The sequence below is a fragment of the Crinia signifera genome, chromosome 3 (assembly GCF_055691185.1).
Source record: "Crinia signifera chromosome 3, ASM5569118v1, whole genome shotgun sequence".
NCBI lineage: Eukaryota > Metazoa > Chordata > Amphibia > Anura > Myobatrachidae > Crinia > Crinia signifera.
In genome coordinates, this window is record NC_139219.1 from 326,362,942 (window position 1) to 326,384,273 (window position 21,332).

The 21,332-nt window shown below is 51.7% G+C and overlaps 1 protein-coding gene across 1 annotated transcript in view; it reads left to right on the plus strand.

The window, feature by feature from the left end:
- The window catches only part of EPHX2 (epoxide hydrolase 2), a 96,575-nt gene that overhangs the window by 23,220 nt on the left and 52,023 nt on the right, over positions 1-21,332 (plus strand). The window contains exons 5-6 of the mRNA XM_083178844.1: positions 952-1,074; positions 2,580-2,654. Coding sequence (XP_083034970.1) covers positions 952-1,074; positions 2,580-2,654 — 198 coding nt within the window. The remainder of the gene's footprint in view (positions 1-951; positions 1,075-2,579; positions 2,655-21,332) is intronic.

Sequence of the window (21,332 nt, forward strand, 5' to 3'; positions counted from 1 at the left end):
CCGCTCTGCACTGGGGACTGTACACTGCTCCGGGGACTGTACACCACTCTGCTCCGGGGACTGTACACCACTCTGCTCCGGGGACTGTACACCGCTCTGCTCTGGGGATTGTACACCGCTCTGCTCTGGGGACTGTACACCACTCTGCTCTGCACTGGGGACTGTACACCGCTCTGCTCTGCACTGGGGACTGTACACCGCTCTGCTCTGGGGACTGTACACCGCTCTGCTCTGGGGACTGTACACCGCTCTGCTCTGCACTGGGGACTGCTCACCGCTCTGCTCTGCACTGGGGACTGTACACTGCTCTGCACTGGGGACTGTACACTGCTCTGCACTGGGGACTGTACACCGCCCAGCACTGGGGACTCTACACCACTCTGCTCTGGGGACTGTACACCGCTCTGCTCTGGGGACTGTACACTGCTCTGCTCTGCACTGGGGACTGCTCACCGCTCTGCTCTGCTCTGCACTGGGGACTGTACACTGCTCTGCTCTGGGGACTGTACACCGCTCTTCTCTGGGGACTGTACACCGCTCTGCTCTGGGGACTGTACACCGCTCTGCTCTGGAGACTGTACACCACTCTGCTCTGCGGACTGTACACCGCTCTGCTCTGCACTGGGGACTGCTCACCGCTCTGCACATGGGACTGTACACTGCTCTGCACTGGGGACTGTACACCGCTCTGAACTGTATATCACAGAAGGAAACCAGAAAGTTGCCCCAGATTCATTCATACCAGCTATGGGATGATGCAAGGTGATGATTTGGTCGTCTGTTGTATGTGTTTGTCATGTCTAAGGGACCATCCATTTTCATACAAATGACTTCTCGAGATAAATTGTACAATCTGTATCTTTATTGTATCCACCCCCAAACCCGACACACTTTTACCTTTTCTGCATTTCTATGCCTGAACTGTGACCTGTTTTATATTCGGAATTACAGACCATTTTCCTTGATGACATCGGTGCCAACCTGAAACCAGCGCGTGACCTGGGCATCTCCACCGTGCTGGTCAGAGACACGGAAAAGGCCTTAAAAGAGCTGGAAGACTTGTCCGGCATCCAGGTAACGGGCGCCCACCAGTGATGTTATCCTGAGGGGGCTCCTGCGGGGGTGTTTGTTATAAATGTCCCATGGATGAATTACTCCGAGGACTCATTCAGATATGTACAGAATGGCTGGAACACATGCGGAGGTCATAGGTCACCAGGTGGCGGACTTGGCACTAATAGAGCAGATATTGTAATGTAGAGGTGACCTCTGACCTCAGATTCATCAATACACGTTGTAAGGGGGCAATGATGCGTTGGGTGCCCACCCCGGAACGCCCCCTACCTGTCAATCAGACAATATAAAATTCACCGAAGGCACTTCTTGCGGGGGTTTGTACATAGGCATTATCGCACATGAGCAGACCCCCACCATCGGGGATGGGGCCGAATTCAGACCTGTGCGAACAGGACTGAATCGGACCCAATGATTGCTTACGAGAAGTGGGCCAGGAGGACAGCGCCCCCATCTGGCAGGCTTCATGTCCGCAATAGAACGAAGAAACATTCTGCAATCTGTTAAACGGAGACAAACACATCATTAACATTGTAGTCATTAGATCACATGTGGATTAAAGGGCTCCACCTTGGGGACCTCGCTGTAGGAAGGCTTGATAGTACATACAGATGTGTCCGTGTACATCTAGCCTCCTTTCATGTTGAAAAGCACTTCCAGTCCTGCCGTGCCCTGGGGCAACTCAGTCTTTTTTTGTTATTTTTTACATTACATACTGTAGCATCAAGCAGCTTCTGCTGATTAAAATGATATGCATAGTCAGTGTGTAACCGTGGCTGTATCTGCATATGAAATTCCAGGAAGACACTATAACCTTACATTCCTTGTATCGGCAGTGACACTGAATATAGGCACGCTGCATATCATTGCAGTCAGCAGAAGCTGCTTGTGCTTCATTTTCCCTTTGTTTCCAAATAGAATGCTTTTTAATGGAAAAAGTGGTAAAAAAGACACCCAGTGCTACAGAGTCACACGGAGCTCATGCGTTATGCGTACCGCAACTTGTATCGCGTGGAGGCTAGATGTATGCACACACATCATTATGTAACATAGTGGGTATAGAGAATGGTAATACAGTAATACTGAGAAAAGCTGGGGATAAAGATGCCATACAGGTGGCATAATGTGTATAAATATATGTGAGGGATTTTACGTTGCAGCGAGCTACTTTGCAAATAAGACGTTAGCAGAGCTGCGCGGGAACTGGCTGCTTACTCCCGCCTGGCATCTGATGCTGCTTGCCACTGGTGGGATGTACTGCGCACACTATCATCCATCTCCCTGTGGATACAGTAATGTCCGCCCTGGTTGGCGCTGCACAGAGAGAGTTCCAGGAATATTTATCGCGCCGCACATACAGAATCCTTTACCTTCTGTGTCGATTAGTGTAAAATATGTCTTCTTTGTAAAACATTTCATCTATGTAAAACATTTCATCTATGTAAAATATTTCCTCTGTGTAAGAAATGCAACACAAGTAATCTCTCTCTTATGTACTATTGCAGTTTGCAGAGAAAGAGGAGACCTTGCCGACCGCCGCTGACCCTGACTGCGTGCCTCATGGATTTGTCACAGTGAAGGTATGGTTCCTGCATGGTTACATTGAGTCGCTGCACCGGATGCCCTCCATAGAGATGTAATTAGACCTGCGCCACCCTGCGTACAGAGAACCGCCTCCTGTTCTATCAGTGCACGGAGCTGCCAGTCTTACCCTGACTGCCCACTACAGCTTAGGTAAAGGCTGCCCATTCTGTCTGCAGCCGAGTATCCTTTATTCGTGTGTGTAAGGAGGAGAATAAATGGGCTTTTAGTGTTCCAAATACTTCCCCCCAGCAATACCGCTAAGAACAAGCGTAACGCTCCATGTCCAGGCTGTAAATACTGAATGTATAAATACCAGGCGGAAACACAAAGACGGAACTCTCAGATCGTGTGACCGGACTGTAGCACTTCTGCAAAATGGTCTCAGTGCCTGTGATGTCACCAGGGCAAGGGACACAGATCTCCTAACTGACGGGGACAAGTGAGAAGTTCCCTGATAACCAGGGGCCTAATTCTGGTAGACTCGCTAAGCAGCATAAATGTGAAAGAAAGACGTGGGAGGTTCCCCCTGGCCTTGTGAATCAACCAGAATAAACCCCCTTGTTCTCTGTACCCTACAAAAGGGTTACCACAGATTTTCACCCCTCTTCAGCTCCTGTCACTTTTTCAGCCTGTAAAATGTAAGACAGAAGCTGATTGGCCAGAACTTTATATCGGACAATTTAACCCTTTGAGTGCCAAGGAATTTTCTGCGGATTTACAGTGCAGCATCAAGCAGGGATAGGGGGGGGAGAGGACATTGCATACATTACATTGAGGACATTACATGTAGGGAACACTTGCCCGCCGAGCTGCCCAGCGCCTAGGTAGCCATCAGCGGCACCACTGGTCATTGCAGTAGCCAGGTAGGTAACAGTATAAGCAGGGACAGTACAGTTATCACACAGGGAACACATACCCACCGAGCTGCACAGCGCCTAGGCAGCCATCAGCGGCGCCACTGGTCGTTGCAGCAGCCAGGTAGGTAACAGTATAAGCAGGGACAGTACAGTTCTCACACAGGGAACACATACCCACCAAGCTGCACAGCGCCTAGGCAGCCATCAGCGGCACCACTGGTCATTGCAGCAGCCAGGTAGGTAACAATATAAGCAGGGACAGTACAGTTATCACACAGGGAACATATACCTGCCGAGCTGCACAGCGCCTAGGCAGCCATCAGCGGCACCACTGGTCATTGCAGCAGCCAGGCAGGTGATATTGGAGCAAAGACACAGGGTTACATACAGTAGCTGAGTGCACAGTTCCTTGGCAGCTATTTGCGGCGCCATCTTGTAGGCCTCAACGGGCCATCTTCCTGTAGGAGAAACCAGCGTGGAAAGCTGGTGTGGTGGTGGGTATTGGTGGTGGGGCAGAGAGAGTCACTGAGTCACTGGGGAGAGACAGTGAGGCCTGGGGCTGTAGTTGGGCCCTCCCTGGGCTGAGCTCCACGCCGCTGCCACCGGTAGGCTGATCCTACCTCCTCCTACCTGTGGTGGTGGGGGGCTGCCTCCCGGTGTGTGACATAGGTGGTTGCCGCCATCCGATGCCGATGGAGAAGGGGGGGGGCGAGCTGTGAGCCGGGTCCTATGCCGCGTTCTGGGCCTCTGGAGCTGAGCGCCAGGGGCTGTGGTGACACGTGTGGCAGATTCAATGCCGCGTCCAGTTCCGGGCCGGGTCCCGCTCCTCCTCGCTACTTCCATCTCCCCGGTGCCGGGGCTGTGGGGTGGCCGTTGCGGTGTCCTGTCCAGGCCGGGGGGGTGGCGATGCCGTGACTGTGCGCCGGGTCCCCCTCCTCCTCGTTTCCTCAGTGCCGGGGCATTGCGGGTGCTGTGGCGGTGCCCTGTCTCGGCTGGGGGGGCTTCTACTCTGCCTTCTCCCCGTCAATCTCTCCCCCCGTCCACAGAGCGCCCTTTCTCCGGGGGCCGAGGATGGGAGCTCCGGTGGACAGGAGCTCGCATGCTTGCAACCATCCCCGGCCCCCACCGGAAGTTGTATATAATGTCACCTTATATAGGAAATAGAATCTTTTTTTACACATTTTTTTTTATTTGAGCTTATATAACAAATGTGAGTGACGCTGGCATTCATAGTGGATATTTTGTGCATCTCTCGCAGAGATGTTGGTACTCGAAGGGTGGATCTCTCTGGACTCTGATAAATACCCCCCCCCCCCCTCCTTAGTGACAGATTGTTATAACTGGCTCCACACCCTGCATTTAGCATATGACACTGCCTGGATGTCTATAACACTTCAGTCTCCTCCACACACCAGGTGCCTACATTTTGTGGGCTGTGTCGGCATTTCGCAATCACATCAATGAGAAATTATATACCGACAACACAAAATACAGTTGTGACCCCTGTAAGCTTACTATCGGGCAGATTTATTAAGGAGTGATATTCCTGTTATCACTAGCAACAAATGATAAATGTTACTCCAGCCAATCAGCTTCTGTAATTTTTCAAACACATGGCAGTCAGGAGCTGATTGGCTGGAGAAATGTTTAACGAGTGTCAACAGGAGTATCATTCATTGATAATCCGGCCCCTATAGACATCAGATTGTGGTCGCTACGACATGTACTGTATAAAGCGGTTCCCAAACCTTTTTCTCTCCCGTACCCCTTGATTAGGCTTATCAGTTAGGAGTACACGCTCCTCTCAATTTGAAATATCCACAGTACTTGGAGTGGCAGGGAGAGGTACGCGTAGAGTGGCAGGGAGCGGCACACGTAGAGTGGCAGGGAGCGGCACGCGTAGAGTGGAAGTGAGCGGCACGCGTAGAGTGGAAGTGAGCGGCATGCGTAGAGTGGAAGTGAGCGGCACGCATAGAGTGGAAGTGAGTGGTATGCGTAGAGTGGAAGTGAGCTGTGAGCGGTACGAGCTGAGTGGCAGGGAGCGGTACGCATAGAGTGGCAGGGAGCGGTATGCGTAGAGTGGAAGTGAGCGGTACGCGTAGAGTGGCAGGGAGCGGTACGCGTAGAGTGGCAGGGAGCGGTACGCGTAGAGTGGCAGGGAGCGGTACGCGTAGAGTGGCAGGGAGCGGTACGCGTAGAGTGGCAGGGAGCGGTACGCGTAGAGTGGCAGGGAGCGGTACGCGTAGAGTGGCAGGGAGCGGTACGCGTAGAGTGGCAGGGAGCGGTACGCGTAGAGTGGCAGGGAGCGGTACGCGTAGAGTGGCAGGGAGCGGTACGCGTAGAGTGGCAGGGAGCGGTACGCGTAGAGTGGCAGGGAGCGGCATGCGTAGAGCGGAAGTGAGTGGTATGCGTAGAGCGGAAGTGAGCTGTGAGCGGTACGAGCAGAGTGGCAGGGAGCGGTACGCGTAGAGTGGCAGGGAGCGGTACGCGTAGAGTGGCAGGGAGCGGTACGCGTAGAGTGGCAGGGAGCGGTACGCGTAGAGTGGCAGGGAGCGGTACGCGTAGAGTGTCAGGGAGCGGTACGCGTAGAGTGTCAGGGAGCGGTACGCGTAGAGTGTCAGGGAGCGGTACGCGTAGAGTGGAAGGGAGCGGTACGCGTAGAGTGGAAGTGAGCGGTACGCGTAGATTGGAAGTGAGGGGTACGCGTAGAGTGGAAGTGAGCGGTACGCGTAGAGTGGAAGTGAGCGGTACGCGTAGAGTGGAAGTGAGAGGTACGCGTAGATTGTAAGTGAGAGGTACGCGTAGAGTGGAAGTGAGTGGTACGCGTAGAGTGGAAGTGAGGGGTACGCGTAGAGTGGAAGTGAGCGGTACGCTTAGAGTGGAAGTGAGGGGTACGCGTAGATTGGAAGTGAGCGGTATGCGTAGAGTGGAAGTGAGCGGTATGCATATCATTATGTGTGTCCTTATATAAAGGAGTAGCGGAGGAGTAGTGTGAGGTCCGGGACTGGGTCCCTCTATGTCTGGCCGTTGGCTGTGTACTGTCACCATGGTTCCCACGAACGCCTGTAGAACTGCTGATGTCTGAAGGCAGCGCGGGTAGTTCCCAGTGGATTGCTGGTTGGACAAAACCACCATGAGACGCTGATGATTTTGCAGATGGAACCGGAAGTGGCGCAACGTGTTCCGTCTCCACCGGGAGACGTCTTTCGTTATCAGGAGACATCCGGGAGACTTCTTCCGTCATCAGGAGACATCCTTTTTCAATATTAATTTCAAGTACCCCCAATCGGTCAGCAGCAGCATACCCCCCCAAGGATACCAGTACACCCCGTTGTGAACTGCTGAAATAGATTGTAAGCTTGTGGTCAGCAAATTAGATGCAGGGGTCCGTGGATTTTAGTGGGTTACCTGGTAGGTAACGTGCGACTATGCTGAAAGCATCTGTGTACGATCCGAATCAGGCCCAGTGTGATTTGGAGTGACTGGCCCTCCTTGCGTCTGATGGAGAAGCAGATTGCCAGCCTCTCCCTGTTGTGAACCTGTCGGCACCGGTATAAGAGGGATCTGGGTAACGAGAACGTAATAATTCAGCTCAGACTATTTCACAGATATTTCATTAGCACAACAAAGAGACAGAGATATGATCACTATCAGATGAGCGGAACAGATTCCAGGTGACGGCTCCTGTGTAGGCCTCGCTGAGCGCTGACAGCCTGGATTTCTCATCGTGCCGCGCGCGCGTCTTTATGTCTCTGCTCCTTCTGTGAAGTAATGGAAATGTTCTGCTGAGAAGCGCTGCTGATCATACAGAGAAGCTATTGTTTGAAGCTTAATCAGGGGATTCGCCTCGGATCGCCGTCATGCATTTCACAAACCGCTGGGAAACTTCAAGGGAGACATTCGGGGCCCGTTTAGAGTTAGGTGTAAATGCGGTCATTGAGCGCGATCTGTGCACCTGGAAATAACAGTATGTGCTTTCTGGGGGAGGTTAGGTACGCACATGCTGGCTTAGAATCTTGGCTGAGCCTGACTCTAAAATATAGGGTAAAAATATAGCTGGCCAGGATATCATCCAGAGTTTGCTTGCATTTGCTTCGTTGCTGTGCAACCTGGGGCCCGATTCAGACCTATTTTCTGTACTACGAATTCACAGCACGAGCGATTATCGCTCGTGCCGTGCAGGTAGCCTTCCCTGGCTTCTCGCAGGGTGATTGACAGCCTGCGGACGTTTTGGGGGCGGTAACCCAGCATTTTGTGGGAGTGCCCGAGAATATGCAGACGTTCCCCACGACCTTCGAAGCGCTGAGGAAGTCTAGACACTCGGCCCTTGCGAGCGGGGGAAGGGGAGCGCGGGGGGGGGGGGGGGCGTTTACATGCTCACTGGGGTGTGAACACTCGCAGCCCAGTGGGCAGTTCTGAATAGGGCCCATGGTTTGCTCCGCTGCACATTCGACAGACAAGCGCTATTTGGGTATGGGTCATTGGGTCAACCAAATGAAAGTCGACATTCATTGGGTCGACAGGTCCTTAGGTTGACAAATGAAAAAGGTCGACATGACTACATTTGACAGGGTCGGCGTGTACACCGTATTGGTGCACTGCATCCTCTCCCATGGCTCGCTGTGCGCCCTAGTGGATGGTAGGGCATGAAATACCGCCCGTCGGCACATGTCGGCTCAAAAATAATGTGAAAAACTCCTGTCAACCTTTTTGACTGTCGGCATAATGCTTGTGTCGACCTTTTTGACCATACCAACCTTAGTCATGTTGACCTTTTCCATGTGTCAACCTATGCCCTGTCGACCTTCAGTGCTCGGCCCAATGCATGTCGACCTTAATAGTGTTGACCAAATACCATAATATTTTATAGCCCTCGTCCACATATCCCTGTGATCCTTTCTTCCCGTGTGATCTGTGCGGTGGAGATAAGACCCCGCTCCTGTACTGCAGCCTGGCAGTGCCAGTCAGTAGGCATGATGCTGGCAGGACTCGTGTGCCGGGTGACCAGGTTATGTGTCGCTGACAGAGACTGATAAGGGTTATGGCCAGATATCAGTGTCTATAACCTCTGCCAACACCTGATTACGTGGCAGCATTATTATATGGAGTCTGCCTTCCTGAGGCCGGGCACCGCTCTCTGTACAGGGGACTGTTATACAGTGTGATACAGGGAGGACATGCAGAGGCCACGTGTGAGTGTGATACAGGGATGACATGCAGAGGCCACGTGTGAGTGTGATACAGGGAGGACATGCAGAGGCCACGTGTGAGTGTGATACAGGGATGACATGCAGAGGCCACGTGTGAGTGTGATACAGCGATGACATGCAGAGGCCACGTGTGAGTGTGATACAGGGATGACATGCAGAGGCCACGTGTGAGTGTGAGAGGACTAGTGAGTGTGATGCAGGGATGACATGCAGAGGCCACGTGCGAGTGTGATACAGGGATGACATGCAGAGGCCACGCGTGAGTGTGATACAGGGATGACATGCAGAGGCCACGTGTGAGTGTGATACAGGGATGACATGCAGAGGCCACGTGTGAGTGTGATACAGCGATGACATGCAGAGGCCACGTGTGAGTGTGATACAGCGATGACATGCATAGGCCACGTGCGAGTGTGATACAGCGATGACATGCATAGGCCACGTGTGAGTGTGATACAGGGATGGCATGCAGAGGCCACGTGTGAGTGTGATACAGCGATGACATGCAGAGGCCACGTGTGAGTGTGATACAGGGATGACATGCAGAGGCCACGTGTGAGTGTGATACACTGATGACATGCATAGGCCACATGTGAGTGTGATACAGGGATGACATGCAGAGGCCACGTGTGAGTGTGATACACTGATGACATGCATAGGCCATGTGTGAGTGTGATACAGGGATGACATGCAGAGGCCACGTGTGAGTGTGATACAGCGATGACATGCATAGGCCACGTGTGAGTGTGAGAGAGGACTAGTGAGTGTGATACAGCGATGACATACATAGGCCACATGTGAGTGTGAGAGAGGACTAGTGAGTGTGATACAGCGATGACATGTACAGGCCACATGTGAGTGTGAGAGAGGACTAGTGAGTATGATACAGCGATGACATGCACAGGCCACGTGCAAGTGAGAGAGAGGACTAGTGAGTGTGATACAGCGATGACATGCATAGGCCACATGTGAGTGTGAGAGAGGACTAGTGAGTGTGATACAGCGATGACATGCATAGGCCACATGTGAGTGTAATTAAGGACTAGTGAGTGTGATACAGCGATGACATGCATAGGCCACGTGTGAGTGTGAGAGAGGACTAGTGAGTGTGATACAGCGATGACATGCATAGGCCACATGTGAGTGTGAGAGAGGACTAGTGAGTGTGATACAGCGATGACATGCATAGGCCACATGTGAGTGTGAGAGAGGACTAGTGAGTGTCATACAGCGATGACATGCATAGGCCACATGTGAGTGTGAGAGAGGACTAGTGAGTATGATACAGCGATGACATGCATAGGCCACATGTGAGTGTGAGAGAGGACTAGTGAGTGTGATACAGCGATGACATGCATAGGCCACATGTGAGTGTGAGATAGGACTAGTGAGTGTGATACAGCGATGACATGCATAGGCCACGTGTGAATGTGATACAGCGATGACATGCATAGGCCACATGTGAGTGTGAGAGAGGACTAGTGAGTGTGATACAGCGATGACATGCATAGGCCACATGTGAGAGAGGACTAGTGAGTGTGATACAGCGATGACATGCACAGGCCACATGTGAGTGTGAGAGAGGACTAGTGAGTATGATACAGCGATGACATGCACAGGCCACATGTGAGTGTGAGATAGGACTAGTGAGTGTGATACAGTGATGACATGCATAGGCCACATGTGAGTGTGAGAGAGGACTAGTGAGTGTGATACAGCGATGACATGCATAGGCCACATGTGAGTGTGAGAGAGGACTAGTGAGTATGATACAGCGATGACATGCATAGGCCACATGTGAGTGTAATTAAGGACTAGTGAGTGTGATACAGCGATGACATGCATAGGCCACGTGTGAGTGTGAGAGAGGACTAGTGAGTGTGATACAGCGATGACATGCATAGGCCACATGTGAGTGTGAGAGAGGACTAGTGAGTGTGATACAGCGATGACATGCATAGGCCACATGTGAGTGTGAGAGAGGACTAGTGAGTGTGATACAGCGATGACATGCATAGGCCACATGTGAGTGTGAGATAGGACTAGTGAGTGTGATACAGCGATGACATGCATAGGCCACATGTGAGTGAGAGAGGACTAGTGAGTGTGATACAGCGATGACATGTATAGGCCACATGTGAGTGAGAGAGGACTAGTGAGTGTGATACAGCGATGACATGTATAGGCCACATGTGAGTGAGAGAGGACTAGTGAGTGTGATACAGCGATGACATGTATAGGCCACATGTGAGTGAGAGAGGACTAGTGAGTGTGATACAGCGATGACATGCACAGGCCACATGTGAGTGTGAGAGAGGACTAGTGAGTATGATACAGCGATGACATGCACAGGCCACATGTGAGTGTGAGATAGGACTAGTGAGTGTGATACAGCGATGACATGCATAGGCCACATGTGAGTGTGAGAGAGGACTAGTGAGTGTGATACAGCGATGACATGCATAGGCCACATGTGAGTGTGAGAGAGGACTAGTGAGTGTGATACAGCGATGACATGCATAGAGTGCTAGCTCACCTACCTTATGTATTAAACCATTTGATTTGCTTTCTAAATAAAAAAGTCTCCACATGTTTAAAATGAAAAATAACTAAAAACCCTATATAAATATAAAAAACAGTAAGGCGGCACATTTGGCACGCAGTATGCCCAGCTGTAATGTGTATGCTTTACCCAATGTCTTATAAATCATATAATCTCTATGGTTTGTTTGTGTAACAAGTGAATAATTCTGACGATTAGAAATTCTCCCAACAACAATATATATATATATATATATATATATATATATATATATATACACACACACACACACACACACACACATATACAGTATACATGAGTTTAAAGTGATGGTCACCTCTGATCCTCAAGGATTCGGGATGTTTATGACCTTTGACCTGTGTCATCTATTATCAGAGGATAGCAGCCACCCGCTTTCTCGCCGCCCCCGGGCCAGTAATATATAGCCATTGCTCGCAGCTAGTTACTGGCCATTTAGCAGATCTTAGAACAGAGGGGAGATCATTATTTTCTGTTCCGCACGTAAAGCATTGATCAGGAACACAGGGAAGGACTCAATATTTGAGTGCCCTGGGTTATATTTCAGCATGAGGTCAAAAGTGCAATAAAGCCTGATTGATGTCAGACTCGGCCATACCTTATAGATTTCATTCATCTTACTTTGTATCACCGGGTGGAACACGATAAAAATGGCAGTTCATCTTTCTCGCAGCGCGGCTCTGTAGCCAAAGCAGCGCCTCCCGAGAGAGAGTTTATCATTTATCTAATAATATTTTATCTGCTTAAGTCCCAACCGCAGCCGCTGTGTTTCATTCTCTCCGCGATGCGACGATATATTGAGATTTATGGCTGGGTTAAAAGAAACGCTTTTTTGTTTTTTTTTATTAACTATTCCGACAAGATTTCATATAATAGATTTTATTTTATTACATTTGTATCTTGGGTTGCAGATCCCTGCGGTCACTTTGGGGTAGATTCAATTGTCGTGACGCCTTGTCACACGATGGGCTTAATTCAGGGGGCAGCTGCGTCGCCCAGTAGCGTGACTGTTGGGTCCGATTCAGATGTGATTGCATAGCCGCAAATTTGCACGGCACCGATTACCGATACACTGCGTATGGGTGGTAGTAGAACACATGCGAGAGGCCGTCCTGCGATAAAGTCCTGCAACTTTTTCAATACGCAGGCTGTTCTCAAGGTGATTGAGTGGAAGTAGGCGACCTGGGGGCCTGCTTAGGAAAATGATGGGAGTGTCTGGGAAAATGCAGGCTTATTCGGGGAGGGTGTGTGACGTCAGCTCCAGGCCGGATATGTCTGTATTAGGGGAGGGTGTGTGATGTCAGCACCAGGCCGGATATACCTGTATTAGGGGAGGGTGTGTGATGTCAGCTCCAGGCCGGATATACCTGTATTAGGGGAGGGTGTGTGATGTCAGCACCAGGCTGGATATACCTGTATTAGGTGAGGGTGTGTGATGTCAGCACCAGGCCTGATATGCCTGTATTAGGGGAGGGTGTGTGATGTCAGCTCCAGGCCGGATATACCTGTATTAGGGGAGGGTGTGTGACGTCAGCACCAGGCTGGATATACCTGTATTAGGTGAGGGTGTGTGATGTCAGCTCCAGGCTGGATATGTCTGTATTAGGGGAGGGTGTGTGATGTCAGCACCAGGCTGGATATGCCTGTATTAGGGGAGGGTGTGTGACGTCAGCTCCAGGCCGGATATCTCTGTATTAGGGGAGGGTGTGTGACGTCAGCACCAGGCCGGATATGCCTGTATTAGGGGAGGGTGTGACGTCATCACCAGGCTGGATATACCTGTATTAGGGGAGGGTGTGTGACTTCAGCACCAGGCCGGATATGCCTGTATTAGGGGAGGGTGTGTGACGTCAGCACCAGGCCGGATATACCTGTATTAGGTGAGGGTGTGTGATGTCATCACCAGGCCGGATATGCCTGTATAAGGGGAGGGTGTGTGACGTCAGCACCAGGCCGGATATACCTGTATTAGGTGAGGGTGTGTGATGTCAGCACCAGGCCGGATATGCCTGTATTAGGGGAGGGTGTGTGACTTCAGCACCAGGCCGGATATGCCTGTATTAGGGGAGGGTGTGTGACACTTCTGCAGCCCACTATGAATCAGACCCTATGTCTGGCAGGAGGTGGATAACTGGAAAATTGGACAGATTCTGTGAGCCCCGGGGGATTAGTTTAAAAACATTATTTACACTCGGTAGGGAGCCTGGTACATTATTGAATTTCCACCATCAGTGCCGCAGGGTGTATAGGAATCGTGACTCGCCGATGTACCAGGATGTAACACTGACTGTGCCGATGTACCAGGATGTAACAGTGACTGTGCCAATGTACTGGAATGTAACAGTGACTCTGCCGATGTACCAGGATGTAACAGAGTACTGGGATGTAACAGTGACTGTGCCAATGTACCGGGATGTAACAGTAACACCGCCGATGTACCGTAATGTAACAGTGACTGTGCTGATATACCAGGATGTAACAGTGACTGTGCCGATGTACCGGGATGTAACTGACTGTGCAGATTTACTGGGATGTAACAGTGACTCCGCCGATGTACCGTAATGTAACAGTGACTGTGCCGATGTCCTGAGATGTAACAGTGACTGTGCCAATGTACCGAGATGTAAAAGTGACTGTGCCGATGTACCGGGATGTTACAGTGACTGTGACGATGTACCGGAATGTTACAGTGGCTGTGCCAATGTACTGGGATGTAACAGTGACTGTGCCATTGTACCGGGTTGTAACAGTGACTGTGCCAATGTACCGGAATGTTAGTGACTGTGCCGATGTACCGTGATGTAACAGTGACTGTGCCAATGTACCGGGATGTGACAGTGACTGTGCCGATGTAACAGTGACTGCGCTGATGTTCCGGGATGTAAAAGTGACTGTGCCGATGTACCGCGATGTAACAGTGACTCTGCCGATGTAACAGTAACTGTGCCGATGTAACAGTGACTCTTTCGATGTACCGGGATGTTACAGTGACTCCGCCGATGTATCGGGATCTTATAGTGACTGTGCCGATGTACCGGGATGTTACAGTGACTGCGCCGATGCACCGGGATGTAACTGTGACTGGGCCAATGTACCGGGATGTAACAGTGACTGTGCCGATGTAACAGTGACTGTGTCGATGTACCGGGATGTAACAGTGACTGTGCCGATGTACCGGGACATAACTGTGACTGGGCCGATGTACCGTGATGTAACAGTGACTGTGCCGATGTACCGTGATGTAACAGTGACTGTGCCGATGTACCAAGATGTGACAGTGACTGTGCCGATGTAACAGTGACTGTGCTGATGTACCGGAATGTAACAGTGACTGTGCTGATGTACCGGGATGTAACAGTGACTGTGCCGATGTACCGGGATGTAACAGTGACTGTGCCGATGTACCAGGATGTAACAGTGACTGTGTCGATGTCCCGGGATGTAACAGTGACTGTGCCGATGTACCGGGACGTAACTGTGACTGGGCCGATGTACCCGGATGTAACAGTGACTGTGCCGTGATGTAACAGTGACTGTGCCGATGTACCGGGATGTGACAGTGACTGTGCCAATGTAACAGTGACTGTGCTGATGTACCGGGATGTAACAGTGACTGTGCCGATGTACCGGGATGTAACAGTGACTCTGCCGATGTACCGGGATGTAACAGTGACTCTGCCGATGTAACAGTAACTGTGCCGATGTAACAGTGACTCTTTCGATGTACCGGGATGTTACAGTGACTGTGCCGATGTACCGGGATGTTACAGTGACTGCGCTGATGTACCGGGATGTAACTGTGACTGGGCTGATGTACCGGGATGTGACAGTGACTGTGCCGATGTAACAGTGACTGTGCTGATGTACCGGGATGTAAAAGTGACTGTGCCGATGTACCGCGATGTAACAGTGACTCTGCCGATGTAACAGTAACTGTGCTGATGTAACAGTGACTCTTTCGATGTACCGGGATGTTACAGTGACTCCGCCGATGTATCGGGATCTTACAGTGACTGTGCCGATGTACCGGGATGTTACAGTGACTGCACCGATGTACCGGGATGTAACTGTGACTGGGCCGATGTACCGGGATGTAACAGTGACTGTGCCGATGTACCAGGATGTAACAGTGACTGTGTCGATGTACCGGGATGTAACAGTGACTGTGCCGATGTACCGGGACGTAACTGTGACTGGGCCGATGTAACAGTGACTGTGCCGATGTACCGTGATGTAACAGTGACTGTGCCGATGTACCGGGATGTGACAGTGACTGTGCTGATGTACCGGGATGTAACAGTGACTGTGCCGATGTAACAGTGACTGTGCCTATGTACCAGGATGTAACAGTGACTGTGCCAATGTACCGGGATGTAACAGTGACTGTGCCGATGTACCGGGATGTAACATTGACTGTGCCGATGTCCCGGGATGTAACAGTGACTGTGTCGATGTACCGGGATGTAACAGTCACTGTGCCGCTGTACCGGATGTAACAGTGACTGTGCTGATGTCCCGGGATGTAACAGTGACTGTGCCGATGTCCCGGGGTGTAACAGTGACTGTGCCGATGTAACAGTGCCTATGTACCGGGATGTAACAGTGACTGTGCCCATGTACCGGGATGTAACAGTGACTGTGCCGATGTACCGGGATGTAACAGTGACTGTGCCGATGTCCCGGGATGTAACAGTGACTGTGCCGATGTACCGGGATGTAACAGTCACTGTGCCAATGTACCGGGATGTAACAGTGACTGTGTCGATGTAACAGTGACTGTGCCGATGTACCGGGATGTAACAGTGACTGTGCCGATGTACCGGGATGTAACAGTGACTGTGCCGATGTCCCGGGATGTAACAGTGACTGTGCCGATGTCCCGGGATGTAACAGTGACTGTGCCGATGTCCCGGGATGTAACAGTGACTGTGCCGATGTCCCGGGATGTAACAGTGACTGTGCCGATGTCCCGGGATGTAACAGTGACTGTGCCGATGTACCGGGATGTAACAGTGACTGTGCCGATGTACCGGGATGTAACAGTGACTGTGCCGATGTACCAGGATGTAACAGTGACTGTGTCGATGTACCGGGATGTAACAGTGACTGTGCCGATGTACCGGGACGTAACTGTGACTGGGCCGATGTACCCGGATGTAACAGTGACTGTGCCGATGTACCGTGATGTAACAGTGACTGTGCCGATGTACCGGGATGTGACAGTGACTGTGCCGATGTAACAGTGACTGTGCTGATGTAACAGTGACTGTGCCGATGTAACAGTGACTGTGCCTATGTACCAGGATGTAACAGTGACTGTGCCAATGTACCGGGATGTAACAGTGACTGTGCCGATGTACCGGGATGTAACATTGACTGTGCCGATGTCCCGGGATGTAACAGTGACTGTGTCGATGTACCGGGATGTAACAGTCACTGTGGCGCTGTACCGGATGTAACAGTGACTGTGCTGATGTCCCGGGATGTAACAGTGACTGTGCCGATGTCCCGGGATGTAACAGTGACTGTGCCGATGTAACAGTGACTGTGCCTATGTACCGGGATGTAACAGTGACTGTGCCCATGTACCGGGATGTAACAGTGACTGTGCCGATGTCCCGGGATGTAACAGTGACTGTGCCGATGTACCGGGATGTAACAGTCACTGTGCCAATGTACCGGGATGTAACAGTGACTGTGTCGATGTAACAGTGACTGTGCCGATGTACCGGGATGTAACACTGACTGTGCCCATGTACCGGGATGTAACAGTGACTGTGCCGATGTACCGGGATGTAACAGTGACTGTGTCGATGTAACAGTGACTGTGCCCATGTACCGGGATGTAACAGTCACTGTGCCAATGTACCGGGATGTAACAGTGACTGTGTCGATGTAACAGTGACTGTGCCGATGTACCGGGATGTAACACTGACTGTGCCCATGTACCGGGATGTAACAGTGACTGTGCCGATGTACCGGGATGTAACAGTGACTGTGTCGATGTAACAGTGACTGTGCCCATGTACCGGGATGTAACAGTGACTGTGCCCATGTACCGGGATGTAACAGTGACTGTGCCGATGTACCGGGATGTAACAGTGACTGTGCCGATGTCCCGGGATGTAACAGTCACTGTGCCAATGTACCGGGATGTAACAGTGACTGTGTCGATGTAACAGTGACTGTGCCGATGTAGCGGGATGTAACAGTGACTGTGCCGATGTACCGGGATGTAACAGTGACTGTGCCCATGTACCGGGATGTAACAGTGACTGTGCCCATGTACCGGGATGTAACAGTGACTGTGCCGATGTAACAGTGACTGTGCCAATGTACCGGGATGTAACAGTGACTGTGCCGATGTACCGGGATGTAACAGTGACTGTGCCGATGTCCCGGGATGTAACAGTGACTGTGCCGATGTCCCGGGATGTAACAGTGACTGTGCCGATGTCCCGGGATGTAACAGTGACTGTGCCGATGTCCCGGGATGTAACAGTGACGGTGCCTATGTACTGGGATGTAACAGTGGCTGTGCCGATGTAACAGTGACTGTGCCTATGTACCGGGATGTAACAGTGACTGTGCCGATGTACCGGGATGTAACAGTGACTGTGCCGATGTCCCGGGATGTAACAGTGACTGTGCCGATGTCCCGGGATGTAACAGTGACTGTGCCGATGTCCCGGGATGTAACAGTGACTGTGCCGATGTCCCGGGATGTAACAGTGACGGTGCCTATGTACTGGGATGTAACAGTGGCTGTGCCGATGTAACAGTGACTGTGCCGATGTACCGGGATGTAACAGTGACTGTGCCGATGTCCCGGGATGTAACAGTGACTGTGCCGATGTCCCGGGATGTAACAGTGACTGTGCCGATGTACCGGGATGTAACAGTGACTGTGCCGATGTACCGGGATGTAACAGTGACTGTGCCGATGTAACAGTGACTGTGCCGATGTACCGGGATGTAACAGTGACTGTGCCGATGTAACAGTGACTGTGCCGATGTACCGGGATGTAACAGTGACTGTGCCGATGTAACAGTGACTGTGCCGATGTACCGGGATGTAACAGTGACTGTGCCGATGTACCGGGATGTAACAGTGACTGTGCCGATGTCCCGGGATGTAACAGTGACTGTGCTGATGTCCCGGGATGTAACAGTGACTGTGCCGATGTACCGGGATGTAACAGTGACTGTGCCGATGTACCGGGATGTAACAGTGACTGTGCCGATGTAACAGTGACTGTGCCGATGTACCGGGATGTAACAGTGACTGTGCCGATGTAACAGTGACTGTGCCGATGTACCGGGATGTAACAGTGACTGTGCCGATGTAACAGTGACTGTGCCGATGTCCCGGGATGTAACAGTGACTGTGCCGATGTCCCGGGATGTAACAGTGACTGTGCCGATGTCCCGGGATGTAACAGTGACGGTGCCTATGTACTGGGATGTAACAGTGGCTGTGCCGATGTAACAGTGACTGTGCCGATGTCCCGGGATGTAACAGTGACTGTGCCGATGTCCCGGGATGTAACAGTGACTGTGCCGATGTCCCGGGATGTAACAGTGACTGTGCCGATGTCCCGGGATGTAACAGTGACTGTGCCGATGTACCGGGATGTAACAGTGACTGTGCCGATGTAACAGTGACTGTGCCGATGTACCGGGATGTAACAGTGACTGTGCCGATGTAACAGTGACTGTGCCGATGTACCGGGATGTAACAGTGACTGTGCCGATGTACCGGGATGTAACAGTGACTGTGCCGATGTCCCGGGATGTAACAGTGACTGTGCTGATGTCCCGGGATGTAACAGTGACTGTGCCGATGTCCCGGGATGTAACAGTGACTGTGCCGATGTCCCGGGATGTAACAGTGACGGTGCCTATGTACTGGGATGTAACAGTGGCTGTGCCGATGTAACAGTGACTGTGCCTATGTACCGGGATGTAACAGTGACTGTGCCGATGTACCGGGATGTAACAGTGACTGTGCCGATGTCCCGGGATGTAACAGTGACTGTGCCGATGTCCCGGGATGTAACAGTGACTGTGCCGATGTCCCGGGATGTAACAGTGACTGTGCCGATGTCCCGGGATGTAACAGTGACGGTGCCTATGTACTGGGATGTAACAGTGGCTGTGCCGATGTAACAGTGACTGTGCCGATGTACCGGGATGTAACAGTGACTGTGCCGATGTCCCGGGATGTAACAGTGACTGTGCCGATGTCCCGGGATGTAACAGTGACTGTGCCGATGTCCCGGGATGTAACAGTGACTGTGCCGATGTACCGGGATGTAACAGTGACTGTGCCGATGTACCGGGATGTAACAGTGACTGTGCCGATGTAACAGTGACTGTGCCGATGTACCGGGATGTAACAGTGACTGTGCCGATGTAACAGTGACTGTGCCGATGTACCGGGATGTAACAGTGACTGTGCCGATGTAACAGTGACTGTGCCGATGTACCGGGATGTAACAGTGACTGTGCCGATGTACCGGGATGTAACAGTGACTGTGCCGATGTCCCGGGATGTAACAGTGACTGTGCTGATGTCCCGGGATGTAACAGTGACTGTGCCGATGTACCGGGATGTAACAGTGACTGTGCCGATGTACCGGGATGTAACAGTGACTGTGCCGATGTAACAGTGACTGTGCCGATGTACCGGGATGTAACAGTGACTGTGCCGATGTAACAGTGACTGTGCCGATGTACCGGGATGTAACAGTGACTGTGCCGATGTAACAGTGACTGTGCCGATGTCCCGGGATGTAACAGTGACTGTGCCGATGTCCCGGGATGTAACAGTGACTGTGCCGATGTCCCGGGATGTAACAGTGACGGGGCCTATGTACTGGGATGTAACAGTGGCTGTGCCGATGTAACAGTGACTGTGCCGATGTCCCGGGATGTAACAGTGACTGTGCCGATGTCCCGGGATGTAACAGTGACTGTGCCGATGTCCCGGGATGTAACAGTGACTGTGCCGATGTCCCGGGATGTAACAGTGACTGTGCCGATGTACCGGGATGTAACAGTGACTGTGCCGATGTAACAGTGACTGTGCCGATGTACCGGGATGTAACAGTGACTGTGCCGATGTAACAGTGACTGTGCCGATGTACCGGGATGTAACAGTGACTGTGCCGATGTACCGGGATGTAACAGTGACTGTGCCGATGTCCCGGGATGTAACAGTGACTGTGCTGATGTCCCGGGATGTAACAGTGACTGTGCCGATGTACCGGGATGTAACAGTGACTGTGCAGATGTACCGGGATGTAACAGTGACTGTGCCGATGTAACAGTGACTGTGCCGATGTACCGGGATGTAACAGTGACTGTGCCGATGTAACAGTGACTGTGCCGATGTACCGGGATGTAACAGTGACTGTGCCGATGTAACAGTGACTGTGCCGATGTACCGGGATGTAACAGTGACTGTGCCGATGTCCCGGGATGTAACAGTGACTGTGCCGATGTCCCGGGATGTAACAGTGACTGTGCCGATGTCCCGGGATGTAACAGTGACGGTGCCTATGTACTGGGATGTAACAGTGGCTGTGCCGATGTAACAGTGACTGTGCCGATGTCCCGGGATGTAACAGTGACTGTGCCGATGTCCCGGGATGTAACAGTGACTGTGCCGATGTCCCGGGATGTAACAGTGACTGTGCCGATGTCCCGGGATGTAACAGTGACTGTGCCGATGTACCGGGATGTAACAGTGACTGTGCCGATGTACCGGGATGTAACAGTGACTGTGCCGATGTACCGGGATGTAACAGTGACTGTGCCGATGTAACAGTGACTGTGCCGATGTACCGGGATGTAACAGTGACTGTGCCGATGTACCGGGATGTAACAGTGACTGTGCCGATGTCCCGGGATGTAACAGTGACTGTGCTGATGTCCCGGGATGTAACAGTGACTGTGCCGATGTACCGGGATGTAACAGTGACTGTGCCGATGTACCGGGATGTAACAGTGACTGTGCCGATG